Source organism: Symphalangus syndactylus, chromosome 18 (genome assembly GCF_028878055.3).
Source record: "Symphalangus syndactylus isolate Jambi chromosome 18, NHGRI_mSymSyn1-v2.1_pri, whole genome shotgun sequence".
Lineage (NCBI taxonomy): Eukaryota > Metazoa > Chordata > Mammalia > Primates > Hylobatidae > Symphalangus > Symphalangus syndactylus.
The window spans coordinates 24,686,420-24,707,803 of NC_072440.2; the positions used below are offsets into that span (position 1 = coordinate 24,686,420).

At 44.2% G+C, this 21,384-nt stretch overlaps 2 protein-coding genes and 1 long non-coding RNA gene across 6 annotated transcripts in view; 2 read left to right on the top strand and 1 right to left on the bottom strand.

Annotated features, from left to right (window-relative positions):
• TMC7 (transmembrane channel like 7) overlaps positions 1–2,785 on the top strand; it is a 75,270-nt gene extending 72,485 nt beyond the window's left edge. For both annotated transcript variants that reach the window (XM_055253812.2, XM_055253813.2), the window contains one exon: positions 642–2,785. In XM_055253812.2, coding sequence (XP_055109787.2) covers positions 642–707 — 66 coding nt within the window. In that variant the 3' untranslated portion in view covers positions 708–2,785. The remainder of the gene's footprint in view (positions 1–641) is intronic.
• On the bottom strand, positions 1,618–6,577 carry LOC129468368 (uncharacterized). The gene is made up of 3 exons (XR_008652625.1): positions 6,438–6,577; positions 2,651–2,882; positions 1,618–1,759 (listed from the first exon to the last, which is right to left on the bottom strand). It is a non-coding gene; the product is annotated as an uncharacterized lncRNA (long non-coding RNA).
• Positions 6,446–20,615, top strand: COQ7 (coenzyme Q7, hydroxylase). Of its 3 annotated transcripts, none has more exons than XM_055253815.2 (6): positions 6,446–6,592; positions 10,751–10,929; positions 12,725–12,839; positions 14,515–14,654; positions 16,099–16,167; positions 16,881–20,615. In XM_055253815.2, exons 1-6 carry the CDS (start codon positions 6,520–6,522, stop codon positions 16,956–16,958), a joined length of 654 nt encoding a protein of 217 aa, XP_055109790.1. In that variant the 5' UTR covers positions 6,446–6,519; the 3' UTR covers positions 16,959–20,615. The 3 variants fall into 3 exon arrangements, with proteins under 3 accessions (XP_055109790.1, XP_055109792.1, XP_055109793.1); XM_055253818.2 differs by lacking the exon at positions 6,446–6,592 and adding an exon at positions 6,716–7,067; XM_055253817.2 differs by lacking the exon at positions 16,099–16,167 and having other exon boundaries at positions 6,468–6,592.
• The last annotated feature ends 769 nt before the right edge of the window (positions 20,616–21,384 follow it).

The following is a 21,384-nucleotide window of genomic DNA, read 5'->3' on the forward strand; positions in this document are numbered from 1 at the left end:
GGGATTATAGGCACCCGCCACCACGCCCGGCTAATTTTTTGTATTTTTAGTAGAGATGGGGTTTCAGGGTTTCACCATGTTGGCCAGGCTGGTCTCAAACTCCTGACCTCAGGTGATCCACCTGCCTCGGCCTCCCAAAGTGCTGGGATTACAGGCATGAGCCACCTCGCCCGGCCTAATTTTTGTATTTTTAGCAGAGATGGGGTTTCACCACGTTGGTCAGGCTGGTCTCAAACTCCTGACCTCAGGTGATCCACCTGCCTTGGCCTCCCAAAGTGCTGGGATTACAGGCATGAGCCACCTCACCCAGCCTAATTTTTGTATTTTTAGTAGAGATGGGGTTTTACCATGTTGGTCAGGCTGGTCTCAAACTTCTCACCTCAGGTGATCCACCTGCCTCGGCCTCCCAAAGTGCTGGGATTACAGGTGTTAGCCACTGTGTCTGGCTGTACTGTGCGTTTTTTAAAAAAAGGATGAGCTGCTTTGTGGACAAGGGGCTGTGGAGTGGACACAATGACAGACCAGATGACAGGCCATTACAATAGTCCAGTGGTTAGAATCCTCAGCCCTCAGTCTGGTAGGTAATGATGGTATTTGTTTCCAAATATATTAAATGTACATGCGAACTTATTATTTTTTAGGAAAGTCGTGACAAGCGCTACCTAATCCAGAAACTAACAGAAGCCCAGAGGGACACGAGGAACTAACTAGACTGAGCGTGAAGATGGTGCTGCCTCTTGCTTCTAAGCTGACCTAGTGATTCGGCTGAGCCTACAGAGTCTACCTGGGTTTTGAGTGGACATTTAAAAATATATTTTTCTGGAGTTTAGGCTTTTCCATACGTGCAGCTGTGTTTACCTAACCCAGCCCTTAATCAGGGCTTTAGTGACTTAGGAAAGCAGGGGAAACCCAAGCCTTTGCCTGCAGACCGGCCACTCTGTGACGACTCTACCAAAAACCAACAAGCCGTTCAAGCTTTTACAAGAGTGAAAGAGCGGAGACGGCAGTTTAGTATTTGAGCCAGGAGTTTATGTGCACAAGTGTTTTGGGATGTGGACTGAAGCTCAGCCTGTTAACCAGACCAGCCCATGTAACAAAAAGAATTGGAGGCTGGTTTCTTAAACACACACATCCACATTTTTAAGGGTTGTTTGTTTTCCTGTGCTTACAATTTTTAATGCACGTGCCTTTATTTCACAAAACGTGGCTGGGCGCAGTGGCTCACGCCTGTTATCCCAGCACTTTGGGAGGCCGAGGTGGGTGGATCACCTGAGGTGGGGAGTTCAATACCACCCTGACCAACGTGGAGAAACCCTGTCTCCACTAAAATACAAAATTAGCTGGATGTGGTGGCACATGCCTGTAATATCAGCTACTCAGGAGGCTGAGGCAGGAGAATTGCTTGAACCCAGGAGGCAGAGTTTGCAGTGAGCCGAGATCGTACCATTGCACTCCAGCCTGGGCAAAAAGAGCAAAACTCTGCCTAAAAAAAAAAAAAATGTAGAATATCTCTTAAGATTTCCGTTATGGTAAAAACCATATGCAATAAATACCTCATTGTAAGCTTACCCAAAATTGATAGATATGAACCTTTTAACAGAAGAACAGAAGTTTAAGTTATTGTTTAATGTAATCAGTTTTCATTTTAATATCTTTGAAATCTTTTTCAAAGGACTGTAGTTTTGTAATGGACTTTTCAAGCCTTCCTTCCATTGTTTTTCTTCCTTTCACTGGCTCCACATGTTTCCTGGGGAGTAGCCTGGAATTTAAAGTTGGGTGCAGGTTTTAGAAAGCTGTTGCTGTTAACAATAATTCTCCCAGCCATCTCCACTCCACTACTCAAAAATGACTGACTCCTTGCTCAGAGGAGCAAAAACATCTTCTCGTCCCTTTCTTACAGCCATTTTCTTGCTTTTCCACAAAGATATTATTTAAAGTGGGATATTTTTGTAACTGGGAGACCAATGAGGTTTTCGGTCTTTTCCTGACTTGTTAAGGTTTATGGGTTTCTAAATCTAATAACTATAGCCATACCACCCTGAACACACCCGATCTCGTCTAAATCTAATAACTGGTGTCATGGAATTTTGAGTAACCAAAGATTCATTCCAGTCTCACTTAAAAAAATAAATTCTGCTGGGCACAGTGGCTCATGCCTGCAATCCCAGCACTTTGGGAGGCCAAGGTGGGCAGATCACTTGAAGTCAGAAGTTCGAGACCAGCCTGGTCAACGTGGCAAGACCCCGTCTCTACTAAAAGTACAAAAATTAGCCGGGCATGGTGGCGTGTGCCTGTAATCCCACCTACTTGGGAGGCTGAGGCACGAGAATCACTTGAACCTGGGAGGTGAAGGCTGCAGCGAGCGAGATCGTGCCACTGTACTCCAGCCTAGGGGACAGAGGGAGACCCTATCTCAAAAAAAAAGATAGGTGAAAAGAAAAAAAAGGTTGTAAACATTTGTGCCCGGTGCCTTTATATTTATATAACATTTTCACTGTGACCAGGCTTGATGATATTCAAGTTTTCTATTTGTGTGTGTGTGTGATGAACACAATGAAAACGTACTGCCTCTTTTTTCCTATTATAAAAGTGATACTGAAATATGCTAATTAATATATTAATTTTAGTTAAATGCTGCTAATATGCATACCTCTTACTTGAAGGTTTTTATGTTTTGATAACTTTAATAACTTCAGGTGATGTCTGTATAATTTTTAAAGTGCAGCTCTCTCTAACAAATGTGCCTTACAACTCCTGATTAAACGGCATCTTGAAAGTTTTAAAATGTGATCGTGTATACTGCAATTCAAAGAGGCTTCTTGTCAGCAGTCAAGTGATGATGGAAAACTGTAACAGTTTGTAAAGTTCCTCTTTGCTTTTTCCTAAAATGAGAGAGAAGAAAGAAGTGTTTAATGTAGTCCTCAGATGAGTGCTTTTTAAGCTCCTTAGCTCTGTTGAAGCCAAGGAGGGTGTATGTGTGTAACTGCCCAACTGGTTCATTTTGCCCGCTGCCTGGATACAGCCTATTCATCAAGACAGAGGAATTGCAACAGAGAAAGAGTTTAATTCATGCAGAGCTGGCTAAACAGGAGACCAGAATATTATTATTACTCAAATCAGTCTCCCTGAAATTTTTGAAACTGGGGTTTTCTTTGTGTGTGTGTGTGTGGTTTTTTTTGTTGTTTGTTTTTTGTTTTGAGACGAAGTCTTGCTCTTGTTGCCCAGGCTGGAGTGCAATGGTGCGATATTGGCTCACCGCAACCTACACTTCCCAGGTTCAAGCGGTTCTCCTGCCTCAGGCTCCCTAGTAGCCGGGATTACAGGCATGCGCCACTACACCCGGTTAAATTTGTATTTTTAGTAGAGATGTGGTTTCTCCATGTTGGTCAGGCTGGTCTCAAACTCCTGACCTCAGGTGGTCCACCTGCCTCGGCCTCCCAAAGTGCTGGGATTACAGGCGTGAGCCACCGTGCCCGGCCGTGTTTTGTTTTGTTTTTTTCTTGAGATGGAGTCTCACTCTATTGCCCAGGCTGGAGTGCAGTAGTGCGATCTCGGCTCACTGCAACCTGGGTTCAGGTGATTCTCCTGCCTCAGCCTCCCAAGTAGCTGGGACTACAGGTGTGCACCACCATGCCCAGCTAATTTTTGTGCTTTTAGTAGAGATGGGGTTTTGCCCTGTTGGCCAGGCTGGTCTTGAACTTCGGACCTCAAGTGATCCTTCCACTTTGGCCTCCCAAAGTCTGGGATTACAGGTGTGAGCCACGGTGCCTGGCTGAAACTAGTTTTTTTAATGGATAATTTGGTGGGTAGGGGGATGGAATTAGGGAATAGTATGCATTTTTGTTTTTTAAATTTTGTTTTGCCATTATAAAAATACTTGTTTTTTTTTATAGCAAATACAGAGAACATCAAAAGCAACAGAGAAAAAAACTTAAAAAGCACCATTTATGGGCACCCACTGTTAATCTTGGCAAAATTCCTTTTAAGATAGAAAGTACAGAGGGCAGGAAGTAGGACGGAAAAAGAAGGAAAGAACTTTGGTATTCTCATTTCTTTTTCACTTAATATGTGTTTTCTTGAAGAATCTAAAGATAGTGTTTTCTCCTGTTATTAAAAGCTCTTTACAAACATTTCAATGGGCTACATAACATCATACAGTTGGGCCGGGCGCAGTGGCTCATGCCTGTAATCCCAGCACTTTGGGAGGCCGAGGCAGGCGGATCACGAGGTCAGGAGATCAAGACTATCCTAGCAAACACGGTGAAACCCCGTCTCTACTAAAAAATACAAAAAATTAGCCGGGTGTGGTGGTGGGCACCTGTAGTCCCAGCTACGCAAGAGGCTGGGGCAGGAGAATGGCGTGAACCTGGGAGGCAGAGCTTGCAGTGAGCCGAGATCGAGCCACTGCACTCCAGCCTGGGCAACAGAGCGAGACTCTGTCTCAACAAACAAACAAACAAACAAACAAAAAAACAAAAAAAATCATACAGTTGGATCTTTTTTTTTTTTTTTTTTTGAGCCAATCTTGCTCTGTCACCCAGGCTGGAGTGCAGTGGTGTGATCATGGCTCAGCGCAGCCTCAACCTCCTGGGCTCAAGTGATCCTTTTAGCCTCACAAGTAGGTGGGATCACAGGCACACACCACCATGCCTAATTTTTAAAATTTTTTGTAGAGATGAGATCTCACTATGTTGCCCAGGCTGGTCTTGAACTCCTGGGCTCAAGTGATCCTCTCGCCTCAGTCTTCCAAAGTGTTGGGATTACAGGCGTGAGCCACTGCACTCAGACATAATGTTTTGATATTCAATTGTTGCTTAACATTTTGTTTCCAAATTTTCCCAGTAATAAATAACAGGCACATCTATAAATCTTTGTCAACATTTTTTCTCCTTAGAAACAGAAACCTAGGCCAGGTGCGGCGGCTCACACCTAAATCCCAGCACTTTGGGAGGACAAGGTGGGAGGATCACTTGAGGTCAGGAATTTGAGACCAGCCTGGCCAACACAGCAAAACCGTCTCAGCTGGGCGTGGTGGTGTGTGTACCTGTAATCCCATCTACTTGGGAGGGTGAGGCAGGAGAATCGCTTGAACCAGGGAGGCAGAGGTTCCAGTGAGCCAAGGTCTCCCCACTGCAATCCAGCCTGTGTGACAGAGTGAAACTTTGTCTAAAAAGAACCAAAACAAAAAAGGAAACAGAGACCTAGACATGGGATTACAGCAAAGGTTTTGAACATTTTAAGGCTTTTGAGAGCCAGATTCAGACACTCAGTAGTTTTACATGAGAGTGCTACAACATCCTCACTAAGTAGTATTTGGGTTCATCATAATTTTAAATAATTTTGGTGTGTCAATTTGAACACGAGTGATATAAAAACTAAAAACTTGAATTCAATAATTTTACAATTGTATTGCATCTTAAAATATTTTATGGTAAACTTGGATAAAGTATATAAATAATCCAAGGGTGTAAAGTAGAAAGTGAAAGCTCCCTTCTCCCAGTTCCAGCCCCCTGATGTTGCCAATATTAAACGTTGTATATCCTTGCAGACATGCATCTTTGATTTTTGCCCTCATGTACGTTACTCATTTAAAAATTATTTCTGTTGAGTAGATTCCTAAAAGTAAGACTGCTGTATTATATGATCTTTTTAAAGTGTGTTGCTAAATTTCCCCTCCCTTCCCAAAAAATTCCAATTTGCACAAATATACATGCACACATGCACACAATACAGTAATGTGGATACTAAGCATAAAACATGTTCTCTGTAGAAAAATCTGAAAATAAAGAAAAGGACCGGGAAGAAGTTTAAAGTTGGCTTTCAGCCCACCAATAGACAGAACACTATATAACACGATTAACCATGTGGTGCATGTAATTTACATATACATATAATTTTATTTATTTATTTAATTTTTCAGACAGGGCCCAGGCTAGAGTGCAGTGGCAGAATCACGGCTGACTGCAGCCTCGAGCTCCCGGGCTCAAGCTATACCCCCACCTCAGCCTCCCGAGTAGCTGGGACTACAGGTGTGCTCCACTAAGCCCGGCTAATTTATTATTTGTAGAGGCGGGGTCTCGCTATGTTGCCCAGGCTTACTATTTTAAAGTAGATGTAGGATACAAATAAAAAAAAATCTCCTTCCACGTAGGTAAAGCAGGAAATACCGTGCCTTGTTAATAAGTAATTCCCTCATGATCCTTTTTCCCAGGAACTTGGGTGAGAAATCATAATCTTGTCCTGATCTTTTTAAACAGCAATTTAGCATTTTCATCTCCCTGGCAACCCAAGGCGCCTTGGCTTCCTTGGTCTTCCGAGTGATTGATAATGACCCACCCAATATAATCTTCTTGTTTGTCGTATCTAACCGATCTAACCCCTAGCGCGGGGCTAGGGGGCGTTCCCACCGGCGCGCGGGCGAGCTGAGCCTGCCTTACGTCTGCTGTGCGTCATCAGTCCGAGCCAAAGGCACTATTGGCCCGTTTCGTTCAACGAAGTGGTTGCTTTTTTGTCCCGGCAATGAGTTGCGCCGGGGCGGCGGCGGCTCCCTGCCTTTGGCGGCTGCGTCCGGGGGCCCGGCGGTCCCTCTCAGGTAAAGGGAGGCGCGCAGTCACAGTCCTGCGCCGGGCTAGCGAGCTAGGGAATTTTCGCTTGAGGTTTGGGTCGAAGAGGTCACGGGGGAGAGGTTCGTAACGTCACAGGCCTGCGACGGAGCGCGACTGCGTGACTTCAGCCTCCGGGGCGCTGGAGGGCGGGGCGGGGCCTGTAGTTCCCCGCGAGAGTGACAGGAGGACGGAGGTGGTTTCAGGAGTGACGCAATTGCGCACCTGTGCAGTGATGTCACGGCAGGTGCGGCCAGCGTTCCGAGTTGAGGACAGTTGGCGACACTGAAAATTCAGCGTCTCCGGGAGTCTCTTTGTAGTCTTTGCCCAGGGCCTTGCCAGGCAAAGGGTAGCCCGACGACCAGCAGCCTCCGCTACTTCTGGGCGCTCGCTAGAAGTACAGATTTTCGGGCCCCACCGCGACCTACTTGGTCGGTATCTGTGATCTGTGAACAGGACCTTTAGGTGATTTGCATGCCCTGTAAACTTTGAGAGCCATCAGTGTAGTAGAAGGAGTATCGAATTTAGAGTAGAGAGACGTGGTTTTGGACCCTGGTTCCTGCTTTCCTTGTTTCATCTGTGCTGCCTTAGAAAATTGTCATGAGCCTGGGTGCGGTGGCTCCGGCCTATAATCTCAGCACTTTGGGAGGCCGAGGCTGGAGGATCACCTGAGGTCAGGAGTTTGAGACCAGCCTGGCTAACATGGTGAAACCCCGCCTCTACTAAAAATACAAAAATTTGCCGGGCGTGATGGCAGGTGCCCGTAATCCCAGCTACTCAGGAGGCTGAGACAGGAGAATCGCTTGAACCCGGGAGGCAGAGGTTGCGTTGAGGCGAGATTGCACCACTGCACTGCAGCCTGGGCGTCAGAGCGAGAGACTGTTTCCCCCCCGCCCAAAACAAAAAAAAAATTGTCATGAAGTCGTTTTCTCAACGTTAAATTACCATGTGCCACTTTCGGGATTTTTGCCTAATGGCAGTACTGCTTGAACTTTTGATTACTAGATGTGTTTTTTTGTATAGCTATGTCCCATTTATTAATTAAATTAATTTCCTTGAAACGAAATCCTTATGGTGAATGGGAAGCCAGTGCCACTTGCCAGAAATGGATGAGTAATCATTAAAAAACCGAAATTAAAAAGTTATGAAATTGTATTAAATGCTGTCTTTTGTTACAAAGGGGAAATTAGCAAGTGTTGGGAAGGTGTTGAGGATATATCAGCTGTAAATGGAGATACCTTCCTTAATGAAAGAGATTGCAAGAGAATTTAAAAGAGTACCCGTTACTACATGGGGTTATTTGCTGCGTATCCATAAGCCACTTAAAATTTTGTAGGTACCACACTGGCATGTTTCACACTTTGGGAAAATATGGACATAAAGTGATGCATTTGAGAGCTTCTAGCACCAAGCCTCAATTTTATTTTAAAGTGTGTGGTAATGCAGGCAAAACTCCAAGGGTTGTTGGATGTGAATTTTAATGCTGCTCTGTTCAGCTAGTGAGCATGACAGAATAAGATTCATTTCTGTTTATAAAGTTACTTTGCTTCTTATATCTTATTTTATCCTCATAACTCAGTAAGATAATTTTATTATTGTATGTTTTCCCTTAAAAAGGAAAGAACCTGATTATTGCCTTTTTTTTTTTTTTTTGAGACAGAGTCTTGCTCTGTCGCCCAGGCTGTAGTGCAGTGGTGCCATCTCAGCTCACTGCAACCTCCACCTCCTGGGTTCAGACTCCCAAGTAGCTGAGGCTGCAGGCATGCACCACCATGCCTGGCTAATTTTTGAATTTTTGGTAGAGATGGGGTTTTGCCATGATGACCAGGCTGGTCTCGAACTCCTGACCTCAAGTGATTCTCCCTCCTTGGCTTCCCAAAGTGCTGGGATTACAGGTGTGAGTCGCTGCACCCAGCCAGTGATTACTGCCAATTTTATATGTAGGAAATGTCGATCCTGATTTTCCCAAGGCTAGTGTTAGAGATGGGACACATGTTTTCTGTTTCTTTTTTCCTTTTTTTGAGACAGAGTCTCTCTCTGTCACCCAGGCTGGAGTGTAATGGTATAATCTCAGCTCACTGCAACCTTTGCCTACTGGGTTCAAGTGATTGTTCTGCCTCAGCCTCCTGAGTAGCTGGGACTACAGGCGCGCGCCACAATGCCTGGCTAATTTTTATATTTTTGGTAGAGATGGGGTTTCAACATTTTGGCCAGGCTGGTCTTGAACTCCTGGTCTCAAGCAATCCACCTGCCTCAGCTTCCCAAAGTGCTGGGATCACAGGCGTGAGCCACCGCACCCGGCCTATCCAGTCTCTTGAGTCAGATATGCTCAGTGAGATGGAGAGGATCATGGCGAGGAGTAGACCAAAGCTGGGTCATTATGCTTCAGAACTTACGTCCACGCTTCTTTGTTAAAAGTGTGACATTTACAACCCCATCTGATAGAAGATTTCAAGTTCAGAGCCACCCCAAATTTCACCAGCCCACCTCACTACCTCGTGTCCAAAGCACTCAAGCCTTTGTCATGAAAGAACCACATATGTATCCAAAATGAATTTTTTCCACATATTCGCTGGCTGTTGAAGTTAGCCTAAGTAAAAAGAAGTTTGCATAAAAGACATGGTAGTCACGGTTAAGAGCCCTAAAACATTACAAAGTGATACCAGTGCTTGCTGGGCGTGGTGGCTCACGCCTGTAATCCCAGCACACTGGGAAGCCAAGGTGGGAGGATTGCTTGAGCTCAGAAGTTCGAAACCAGCCTGGGCAACATGGTGAAACCCCGTCTCTACTAAAAATACAAAAATGTAGCTGGGCATGGTGGCGCCTGCCTGTAGTCCTAGCTACTCTGGAGTCCTAGCTGCTCTAGAGGCTGAAACATGAGAATTGCCTGAGTCCGAAAGGTGGAGTTTGCGGTGAGCTGAGATCGCGCCTCTGTACTCCAGCCTGGGCGATACAGTCAGAGTCTGTCTCAAAAAGGAAAAAAAAAAAAAAAAAAGTGATACCAGTGCAGATCGAAGCTACCATTACAAACTAAATGACCCCTAGGTCTCTATGTTCCGTATCTGCAAAATGAGGTGAATACACCTTACACACCTAAGAATGCTGCAAAACTCCTCTCTGGCAGGGAAAAAAACCTTTTGAGTTACTCTAATATAAGGCTCAGAGAATATAATTAAGGTGTTAAGGTTAGGAGATTTATTTTTAAAGATAAAATATAATCTGTCATGAAGAATTTACATTTTGAAGATGAGAGTTCATTTGAATTGATTTTGGACCATAATGAAGTGAAATCTAGGCTCCAAGGCTAGTCTCAAAATCGAATGCCCAAGGGTGTGGGGTTTTTAATTTTTTTTTCTGTTTTTTTTTGTTTTGTTTTTAGACAGAGTCTCACTCTGTTGCCCAGGCTGGAGTGCAGTGGCACAATCTTGGCTCACTGCAATCTGCCTCCCGGTTTCATGCTATTCTCCTGCCTCAGCCTCCCAAGGAGCTGGAATTAAAGGCATGTGCCAACACACCCAGCTAATTTTTGTATTTTTGGTAGAGATGGGGTTTCACCATGTTGGTGAGGCTGGTCTCAAACTCCTGACCTCAGGTGATCCATTCTACTTGGCTTCCCAAAGTATTGGGATTACAGGCATGAGCCACTGCGCCTGGACAGGTGTGGATTTTAAGAGAACTTAGTCTGTGGTTCTCAGCCTTGGCTGAAGAGAAGACTTATGCACAGAGCTTCTAAACAATATCAGTTCAGAGAGCGCCCTCCCAGAGATTGATTGGGGAAGAGCACGGTGTTTTTGAAAGCTCTCTACGGGCCTCTCCTGTACAGCCTGGGCTGGGGAGAAGCAGGCCAGAGGGCCGGTGAACTGGAGAACCATGCCCATCTAGAAGTGGTCGCCATGTTAACTGCCTGGTAAGAAGGTAGGCTCAGCATTTCCGGATCTTTGTACACTTAAAGTGAAACCAGAAATCCAGATCTTTAGGTAAAATCCTCTGTTTTAACACTGTAGGTTAAACAGAGTCCATTTATGGGCACGCCTGGCCCGTGGGGAGCTGATTTGTGACCTCCATCCCAAAGTGCCCTTTCTTCTGTCTGTAAAAGGAACATCTGGATTTTACCTGAGCGTAACGAAGAATAAACACTTGCATTTCAGCTTATGGGAGAAGAATCAGTGTCAGATTTCGCAGTTCAGGAATGACCTTAGACAATATCAATCGGGCAGCTTTGGATCGAATAATCCGGGTGGATCATGCAGGCGAATATGGAGCAAACCGCATCTATGCCGGGCAGATGGCCGTCCTGGGTCGGACCAGCGTCGGGCCAGTCATTCAGGTGGGTACTTCTTCATCTCCCTCACCCTGGTCTACTGAATGGGCAGATCCAAAAGCCGTCAAGTAAATGAATCACAGGAGGTCAAGTGTTCCCCAGGGAGATGCCGTTGTCTCCAGGACAGCGAAAATTGGTTCTTGTTAGAGAGATGGGGAGCAACAAGCATATTGTTCTTTTTATGGTTAAAGCACAGAGAGACATATAGTACATAGACAGGTATGCGGTATATCTTTGGTATCAGTACTCCGTGACAGGGGCAGGCAATAATGAAAAAAGGTTGAGAATCGCTCAGCACAGCAGTCAACTGTGCTGAAAGGTTGCAGTTGGCCCCCCACCATGCCAGTGGAAATATTGTATCCTAAGAGGCCATGGGAGGACCTGGAATTTGTAGTTACACAGACCCGGTTCACATTTTGGCTCTCTCCCACCTACCTGTGTGACCTTGAGGATGTCACAGGACTTCTCTGGGTTTCCATTTCCATATCGGCAAAATGGCCTCATAATGGCCTGGGTTTGGGTAAGGAACCAGGCCTGGCCCATAAAGGTCAAGTTTGTACAAGTTAAATGGCCTGCCCTGAACCCTTGGGCAAGCTACTTAGCCTCTCTGTGCTTGTTTCTTGTGTATACTGGGGCAGTCATCGTGTGTCCTTCACAGGGATTGTGTGGATTGAATGAATTGCTTGCATAAAGCTATTTGATGGCCCCTGGCACTTAGGAAGTGCCATCTAAGTGTTAGCTGCAGCTAGCATTCTCCCTTTTTCCTCTGATGTAAATAATATTCGGGGCCAGGTATGGTGGCTCAACGCCTGTAATCGCAGCACTTTGGGAGGCCGAGGCTGATGGACCACTTGAGCCCAGGAGCTTGGGCAACATGACGAGACCCCGTCTCTACAAAAAATACAAAAATTAGCTGGGTGCAATGGCTTACATCTGTAATCCCAGCACTTTGGGAAGCTGTGGTGGGTGGATCACCTGAGGTCAGGAGTTTGAGATCAGCCTGGCCAACAAGGCAAAACCCTGTCTCTACTAAAAATACAAAACAAATTAGCCAGGCATGGTGGTGCACGTGCCCAGCTGCTTGGGAGGCTGAGGCAGGAGAATTGCTTGAACCTGGGAGGCAGAGGTTGCAGTGAGCTGAGATCGCACCACTGCACTCCAGCCTGGGCAACAGAGTGAGACTCTGTCTCAAACACACACACACCCACACACACACACACAACAAAATTAGCCAGGTGTAGTGGCATGCTACTGTAATCCCAGCTAATTTGGGAGGCTGAGGTAGGAGGATCGCTTAAGCCTGGAGGTTGAGGCTGTAGTGAGCCATGAGCTTGCTACTGCACTACAGTCTGGGTGACAGAGTGAGACCCTGTCTCAAAACAAACAAACCACAACAACAAGATGATACTATTCTAGTAGTCTGGAAGGAAGTTACACAACAGCTAATGTTCTGCCTTCCTGATTTTGAAATGGGTTAAACATGTCATTTCTTACGTATGTGGACCCTTGTCATTTACTAGGCACATTGTGGGCCTGAGAGACTTCTCCTGGAACCGTGGTTCATGGCAGTCTTACTTGGAGTTGAGATAATAGACTCTTTGGTATTCTTGGCATTCTCTTCTCTTTGTCAAAGATTCCTTTAGTCTGATGTTTTACTGTTTCCATTGACGTTTTGAGGGGAATGGGGGAGACAGCATTTCCATCATTTTCTCCGTTTCTGCTTTGCTCCCTGTATGCCGCTTGGATGAGTGGGAGACCTCTATGGAATGCTTGCATGTCTTTATTTTTATGTTTCTTGCAGAAAATGTGGGATCAAGAAAAGGACCATTTGAAAAAGTTCAATGAGTTGATGGTTACGTTCAGGGTCCGGCCGACAGTTCTGATGCCCTTTTGGAACGTGATGGGGTTTGCACTGGGTACGTGTCTCTCTAGAAGAGCTTATGCAAGCTTCGGGATCTAGGATGATTAAATTCTTCAGGTATCATGTTCACAATTCTTGCTGTGTCCTCTTATGACCTCATTCTGTTTACTCTATATTTTTCCAAAGTTAAATTGACTGCCTTTTTTTTTGTGTGTGGCTTAAATTTATTTAAGATAGAATCTTAATGTAAGTATTTAAAAAAAAAAAAAAGGCCGGGCGTGGTGGCTCACACCTGTAACCCCAGCACTTTGAGAGGCCGATGTGGGCAGATCATGAGGTCAGGAGTTTGAGACCAGCCTGACCAACATGGTGAAACCCCCAACTCTGTTAAAAACACAAAAATTAGCTGGGCATGGTGGCGCACACCTGTAATCCCAGCTACTTGGGAGGCTGAGGCGGGAGAATCGCTTGAACCTGGGAGATGGAGGTTTCAGTGAGCCGAGATCGGCCCACTGCACTCCAGCCTGGGTGACAGAGCGAGACTGTGTCTCAAAAAAAAAAAAACAGAGCCAGGGTCTCACTCTGTTGCCCAGGCTGGAGTGCAGTGGTATAGTCGTAGCTCACTGAAACCTCAAACTCTTGGGTTCAAGTGATCCTCCCACCTAACTCTCTGAGCCTGAGTAGCTTGGACTACTGGCGCATGCCACCACGCACAGCTCTATTTTTTATGTAGAGATGGGGTCTCGTTATGTTATCTAGGCTGGTCTCAAACTGCTGGCCTCAAGCCATCCTCCCTCTCTGGCCTCCCGGAAGTGCTAGGATTACAAGTGTGAGGCACTGCACCTGGCCTAATGTCAGCATTATAAATAGAAAATACAGTAAAAATAAACAACAGAGAAAAAAGCTAGTATAATTCAGTTGCAGCCAAATACTGTTCCCTGACAAAGATTCTCAACCTGAGATCTGTTCACTCTTTTAAAAAATGGAGAAGAATAAATGGTATAAAAGATCAAAGATATACTCACCCCAAATGCTGACTTTCTCTTGGCCATGGTCAGGATAAAACAGCATTGAAAAGAGAATGGCTTTTCTTACTGTATAATTCCAGGCTTAACACTGGGATCCAGTCTCCCCTAAAACAGTGGTTCTCCCTCAGGGTGAGTTTGTCCCTCTGATGAGGACATGTGGCAGTATCTAGGGACTTTTTTTTTTTTTTTTTTTTTTGAGATGGAGTCTCGCTGTGTCACCCAGGCTGGAGTGCAGTGGCGCGATCTTGGCTCATTGCAACCTCTGCCTCCCGGCTTCAAGCGATTTTCCTGCCTCAGTCTCCGAAGTAGCTGGGATTACAGATGCCCACCACCACACTGACTAATTTTTGTATTTTTAGTAGAGACAGGGTTTCACCATGTTAGCCAGGTTGGTTTCGAACTCCTGACCTCAGGCGATCCGCCCGCCTTGGCCTCCCAAAGTGCTGGGATTACAGGCGTGATCCATCGCGCCCAGCCCTCGGGACAGTTTTGGTTGTCAAAACTTAGTTGGCACTGCTGGCATCTAGTTGGTGGAGGTCAGGGATGCAGCCAAATTTCCTACCATGCATTGGACAGCCCCTGTCACAAAGAATGACCCAGCCCGATGTCTGGTGCAGAGGTTGAGAAGCCCTGACCACGGATGATCTCCATTACCGGTCATATCTGTCTCTTACTTTTCTGGTCTGGGTTTAACAATCCCAGGGGCAGGGACCGCCTTGCTCGGGAAGGAAGGTGCCATGGCCTGCACTGTGGCGGTGGAAGAGAGCATAGCACATCACTACAACAACCAGATCAGGAAGCTGATGGAGGAGGACCCTGAAAAATACGAGGAACTTCTTCAGGTATTTGTCCGTGCTCTAGAACGGGGCTGCTCAAGGAGGAGAAGGGCAGATAGCAGTTGGGTAAGAGGAAAACATATTAGACATTGTTAGGGGATGATGGGGGTTTAGAGGCCCAGGTCAGCACCTCAGTTTAAAGGTGAGCAGTCTGAGGAACAGAGAGGTGAACCCATCTGCCCTGGCCATACAGCACAGACAGAGCTGGGACTAGAACCCTTGTCTCCTTTGGCTTTTTATTTTTATTTAGACACGGGGTCTTGCTCTGTTGCCCAGGCCGGAGTACAGTGGCACAGTCATAGCTCACTGCATCTTCAAACTCTTGGGTTCAAGTGATCCTCCCGCCTCAGCCTCCGAGTAGCTATGGGACTACAGGTACATGCCACCACGCCCAGCTAATTTTTTTTTTTCTTTTAAGAGATGGGGTCTCACTATGTTTTCCAGGCTGGTCTTGAACTCCTGGGCTCCAGTGATCCTCTCTCCTCAGCCTCCCAAAGTGCTGGAATTATAGGCATGAGCCACCACATCTAGCCAGAACCCCTGTCTCTTGAGCCCTATCCTGTTCACTTATTTTATTTTTAATTTTTAAAATTTTTTGTAGAGACAGAGTCTCTCTACATCGTCCAGATCGGTCTTGAACTCCTGGGCTCAAGTGATCCTCCTGCCTTGGCCTCCCAAAGTGCTGAGATGACAGGTGTGAGCCACACCACCTGGTGCTTTTCACTGTTTTTTTTTTTTTTTTTTTTTTTTTTTTTTTGAGATGGAGTCTCACTCTGTCCCCGAGGCTGGAGTGCAGTGGTCTCCGCCTGCACTGCAGCCTCCGCCTCCCGGGTTCCAGCGATTCTTCTGCCTCAGCATCCCAGGTAGCTAGGATTACAGACACGCACCACCATGCCTAGCTAATTTTTGTATTTTTAGTAGAGACAGGGTTTCACCATATTGGCCAGGCTGGTCTCGAACTCCTGACCTCAGGTGATCCTCCTGCCTGGGCCTCCCAAAGTGCTGGGATTGCCAGCATGAGCCACTGCCCCCGGCCCACTTCTTTATCATTGGTAGATTCTGAGCAGATGCTGTGAGCAGGAACCCTTTAGATTGAATAAATGAATAGATATCCTGAGATAATTTTCCACAGCAAATAAGGGAACTGTTTAGTTTTTTAGAGTTTAAATCTGAGGTTGGCAAACTATGGCCTGTGGCCAGCCACCTGTTTCTTTCGATAAACTTTTATTGGAACACAAGCATGTCCATTTGTTTTCATGTCTCTGGTTGCTTTTCTGGTTACAGTGGCAGAGCTGGGTAGTTGGGACAAAGTATTTACTCCCTGGCCCTTTAGAGGAAAAGCTGGCCTCCCTGTCTTAGGCCATAATAAGAGGCTTTAGCCTCCAAAATGAAATGGAACAGCAGGAGAGATGGAAGGCTAACTTGCTTCGGTGTCTTTTTATTTAACCAGCTGATAAAGAAATTTCGGGATGAAGAGCTTGAGCACCATGACATAGGCCTCGACCATGATGCAGAATTGGTAGGGCCCTACTGTTACCTGTTCTGCTTTGGGACTCCTTATTTGGGAGGCTGAAGGGGCAGGAGGTTTCTGTTGCCAGAAAAATACATTTTAAAGTGACAGCCAAAGGGAGAGTAAACCAATGACGTTGCTTTGACAAAAAGCAAGCAAACGCATTATTGCTCCAGATTGGGGATCTCCTTTCTTGCTTTATCCCTTCTCCTTTTCCCCAGGAGCTTTTTTTTTTTTTTTTTTTTTTTTCAGACACAGTCTCACTCTGTCTCCCATGCTGGAGTGCAGTGGTGCAGTCTTGGCTCACTGCAGCCTCCTTTTTCCGGGTTCAAGCAATTCTGCCTCAGCCTCCCGAGTAGCTGGGATGACAGGTGCGTGCCACCATGCCTGGCTAATTTTTGTATTTTTTATTTTTAGTAGAGACCGAGTTTTCACTATGTTGGCCAGGCTGGTCTCGAACTCCTGACCTCAGGTGAGCTGCCTGCCTTGGCCTCCCAGGAGCTCTTTTCCTTTTCCTGTGAGAATCTGGATGACTCCAATGCTTTGGCAGTAGTAGCAGAGGCATTCCGACATTTTGAATAGCTTTCTTTGAAACTAAAATAAATTGTTCCTTAGATCTATTTCTTATCCAGAGAAATCCAAAGCTGCCCTGCCAGCCCTGAATCTTACAACCGAAAATGAGCACATAACATGTTTCTTTGTTTGCTTATTGTTTTTAACAGGCTCCAGCCTATGCCGTGCTGAAGAGCATTATCCAGGCCGGATGCAGAGTGGCGATATATTTATCAGAAAGATTGTAAAGTGTGTCTAGTTTTGCCTGTCTATAAAAGATGATAGTAATTTACCAAGTGGCATTTGCAGAGAAACAAGTGTACAGTTATCATTGTACTTTTGTACAATGTGAATTTTGTTAATAAATTATAAGTTTTGTGTTTGTTTTTTTTTTAATTCTGCAGTGTTGATTTTTCTCTGGGTTGTTTTTTCTGCCATGAGACCGACAGGTCACCAGCCTTGTTCAAGTTACAGCAAACAAAGCTGGGCTTTCTTTGGTCTCATACTTAATTTTCTTTTATATACCTGTTTTTCTTTTACATGCATATATATATATACACTTTTTTTTTTTTTTTTTTTTTTTTGAGACAGGGTCTTGCTCTTTTGCCCAGGCTGGGTCACAACTCACTGCAGCCTCGACCTCCCAGTCTCAAGCAAGTCCCAGCCTTCCAAGTAGCTGGGACTACAGGTGTGCATCACCACACCTGGCTAATTCTATTTTTTTGTAGAGGCGAAGTCTCACTGTGTTGCCAGGCTGGTCTCTAACTCCTGGGCTCAGTGATCCTCCTGTTTCGACTTCCCAAAGTGCTGGGATTACAGGTGTGAGCCACTTCACTAGGTTCATTTTCTCCTAAAACATCAAGGACAAATCGTTAATAATGTAACAGGAATCTTTAGGAGAAAAAACAATTTGGTTTACTGATACCAAAAGATAATTGGAAACATGAGAGTATTTAAGATTGGCCAAGCAGAACTATGAAGTCCATCAAGTAAGTCAAAGTTCATCGTTTCTGTTTTGAATTGTGGGTGATAATGGGTGGGAGAGTGCTACAGTCTGTATGTCTGTGTCTCCCTAGAATTCATATGACGAAATCTTCACTCTCAAGTTGATAGAAGGTGGGGCCCTTGGGAAGTGTGAGGTCATGAGAGTGGAGCCCTCATGAATGGGATTAGTGCCTTATGGAAGGCCCTAGAGAGATACCTCATCCTCTCCACAGTGTGAGACTTCAAGGGGAAGTGTGAGACTTCTCTGAGGAAGCCGACCCTTCACAAGCAAAATCAACCAGCACTTTGATCACTTCCCAGCCTCTGGGACTGTGAGCAGTAAATGTGCGATGTTTATAAGCCACCAAGACTGTCGTATTTTGTTATAGCAGCCTGAACAGACTGAGACGGGTGTGTTGCTTCCATCAAAGAATATATTAAGTTGTGGATTATTTGTGAAATTGAATTACAATCTTTTCCTTAAGGTCTTTTACCACCTCCCCCCCCAAAAACAAAACCCCAAAACTGATTCAAATTTTCATACTCTAATGAAATATTTTATAATTTGCAAATTTTTAAGTAATTTATGAAAAACCTAGATCAGTGGATCTCCTCTCTGGCTGCCCATTAGAATGTCCTGTGGAGATTAAACTTTTTTTTTTCAGTTAATGGACCAAGAGTTCTGATTTACTTAGGGTGGAGTTCAGGATCAGAATAGTTTCAGAAGCTCCCAGGTGATTCTGGTGTGAGTTGGAGCTGCAAGCCCCTGAGCTAGATTATAAGATGCTTCTGGGAAAGAACCACATTTTAGGAATTTACCTCCCACCCAGTGCCTTGTGTTTAATTAGCACCTGATGACTTGGCAGGACTTGCCCCACCAGGGTCTGGCTTTGAAGGGTAGTGGACACCAGGATCATTTGGATTAATCCTCTGCCACCTCTCTCTTTTCCTCAACCAAGAGTGAATTTATGTAATTGAGTGAAAGTCTACGAATCATAATTGTAATAAATTAAGGCTGGGCATTTGTTTGAAATTAGATAAGATAAAGCCAAAGGTTTGAACAAGTTGTGGATGGTTTGTAAAAATTAATCTTACAAAATAAATGCTCTGTGTGAACACATTGATTAAATTCAAAAGGGTATTATTTGGTTTTTCTGTAAATTGAACCTTGAAATAAGAGCACAACAAGGTTTTCTTAAGGCACTGATCTGCTCTTTAACAAGAATTTGCAAAGGGTTATAAAAGGTTTACAAGAATCTCACCTCATGGTCAAACTAGTTAAGATTGGATAGATTTATCTATAAGGTATTATTAAAAATTGGGGATGACATTAATAGTAGACTGATGCAAGGATGAAATTTGACTCTGTCTTGAACAAGATTTTTATGTAATAGTAAAGGATAATGAAAGATTTTTGTTTGCCTTGCAAATAAACTACCAAAAAAAAGAAGGGAAAGGCAAGAGACAAATTGTTTGGAAAGTTGTCTTCCCTTTTAATGAGTAAAGCTTTTGTGCCTTTTAAAAAAGTTTTTGAGTCATCATTTTGGCTGATGATAACCTGGAATTCTATTTTATGATATCAAGTGTTTTAAACCTTTAACATGTTCAGTAGCCTTCCCCAAATCAAACTTTGGCTTCAAGGTTGTCTTTTTTGACCCCTAACTTTTGGATGCCACAGAGAGCCCCTGGATTATTTGACATGTTTAATTACAAGGGATTGCCAAAATAAAAATAATGTTTAATCTTATTCAGGTTACATTTTAGTGAATAACATTAATATATGTTCCAAAATTGTATGAGATTTCTAAAATTCTAATATCTGAGTATATGATATCAATTATAATTAGGGTTATTATGTTAAGTTATTGTAAACCACAGAAATAACGAAATTTCTTTGTCAATCGTGTTTTTGACTGTGACTGTCTAAAGATATCTTGTCATTCACAGACAATCGTAGTCTTGTTTTGATCCTCTTCAAAAGATGGTTTATAATCAGCTGTAGAACTTAGGTGCTCTGAAATGCAGATTTCCAATATCTTTAAATTGTGATATTAGAATAAAGGAAAAACATTCAGGACTCATGAAGAGCTGAAATAGTCATGAATATCAAGCAGAACAAGAGTTAACTGAATGGGCTGAACTAATAGAAAACAGGTAATCTGTTTAACTTTTTGCTTAAAACATTGCTGATGTTTTGTTTTTCAGAGTCAGGAAACTTTTATTTTGAGCTGTTTACAGCTTTTAACAATTGAGTAAGGTATACTCCTGTGAACAAAATTTGGAGTGTATTTGTTTCTCTGCTGTTTTCTCTAGAATTTGGAAACTATTTGTGAGTATTCTTATGGCAATGTAGTTATTTGCATAAGTGCAACAAGAATCCATTTTCTTTTGCAACAGGACACAATTGGAGGAACTGGTTCTTTTACCAGTTTCTGATAGAAGGGTGTGCTTCCCTTTAGGGAATCAAGCTTGACTTGCAGAGCCAAAAAAAGGGAGAAACTGGCCTCATACCTTGTCTACACAGTCCTTGTACAGGGCTCCTAACCTGTGATGAGTAAAGAATGTCACTTTCTAATGGGTCCAGGACCCCCAAGTTATCTTGGGACCTCAAGAAGAGAGGAATTTACCCAACTCATAGGTATTTGAGAGTACAAACCCATTGCTGGGCTTGACTTTAAAAAGACTTTTCTGATATGCCTTATGGAACAGAATTCCATCAGAGCCAATTGTAAAAGCATATGTGAAAAATAATTATTGCTGTACTTTATGCAAATAATCAGGCCAAGTATAAGACTAAAGTTTATTTTGCAAACAATCCTATTATGATTTGTTTTTAACAAAAATGAAGACTGGAGAGAGAAAAATTGTTTCAAAACTTATCACACTTGTCATTAAATTCTAGTTTTATTAGTTGTTTTTAAGTTTTTGTCTGTATTTTAGACCAACCCTGCTTATTCCTGTGAACCAACCAGTGATCTCTGGCTGAAGCGCAGAAGAAACAAGGGATGGTTAATATAGAAATCTGGATCAATATTCTAGTTCTGGGCAACTGTCCTACAAATCCTGCAGGTGACGGGGTAAATGAGGTGCCCATAACCTGGAGGTTTCTTTGGGAAAATAAGACCAGGGAAGCTAACCAAAGCCAAGCTCCATATACCCAAATTTTAGCAGACATAACTGTAGCCACAAGTTACCTGGGTGTGTTGGCAGCCTCAGGATTTTTGAGCTGTCGTTACCCCCTTGTTTTGATACATGTCTTCTAATAACCTGGTTTGTCTCTTCTCACCTAGAGATCATCAAACTCCAAATGGTCATGCAACCGGAATCTCAGATTATGGTCCCTTTTAGCAGGGACCGTTAGATAGGCCTCTGTGGGAGCTCTAACTGCCGTTTTCCCAAAACAGCGCCCCCTGTCAGCAGGAAGCAGTTAAGAGTGATCATCGTCCTTATTCTAACGGCAATTAGATGTACCTCTTGAAAGGGGAGAGTGATAGCAGCAGGAGGCAGTCACATGCCTATGCAGATGGGGTGGGTCCCTGGTGAAACCTGACCCTCAAACCAAAGACAGTTTAAAGCCTGAAAGCCAAACTACAAGTCCCAGGTAAATCCACAGACTGGATTGAGAACCAGTCTTCCCGTCTGGCATGCTTTCCTCTGATTGATCCCCACCCTTCACCTATTTTACATATA

Bases quoted from the DNA above. Each gene is read 5' to 3' on its own strand.
- COQ7 (XM_055253815.2), top strand. From the start codon at position 6,520: ATGAGTTGCGCCGGGGCGGCGGCGGCTCCCTGCCTTTGGCGGCTGCGT. The intron at 10,930-12,724 runs GTGGGTACTTCT...TGTTTCTTGCAG, and splicing joins GCGTCGGGCCAGTCATTCAG to AAAATGTGGGATCAAGAAAA. The intron at 12,840-14,514 runs GTACGTGTCTCT...TAACAATCCCAG, and splicing joins CGTGATGGGGTTTGCACTGG to GGGCAGGGACCGCCTTGCTC.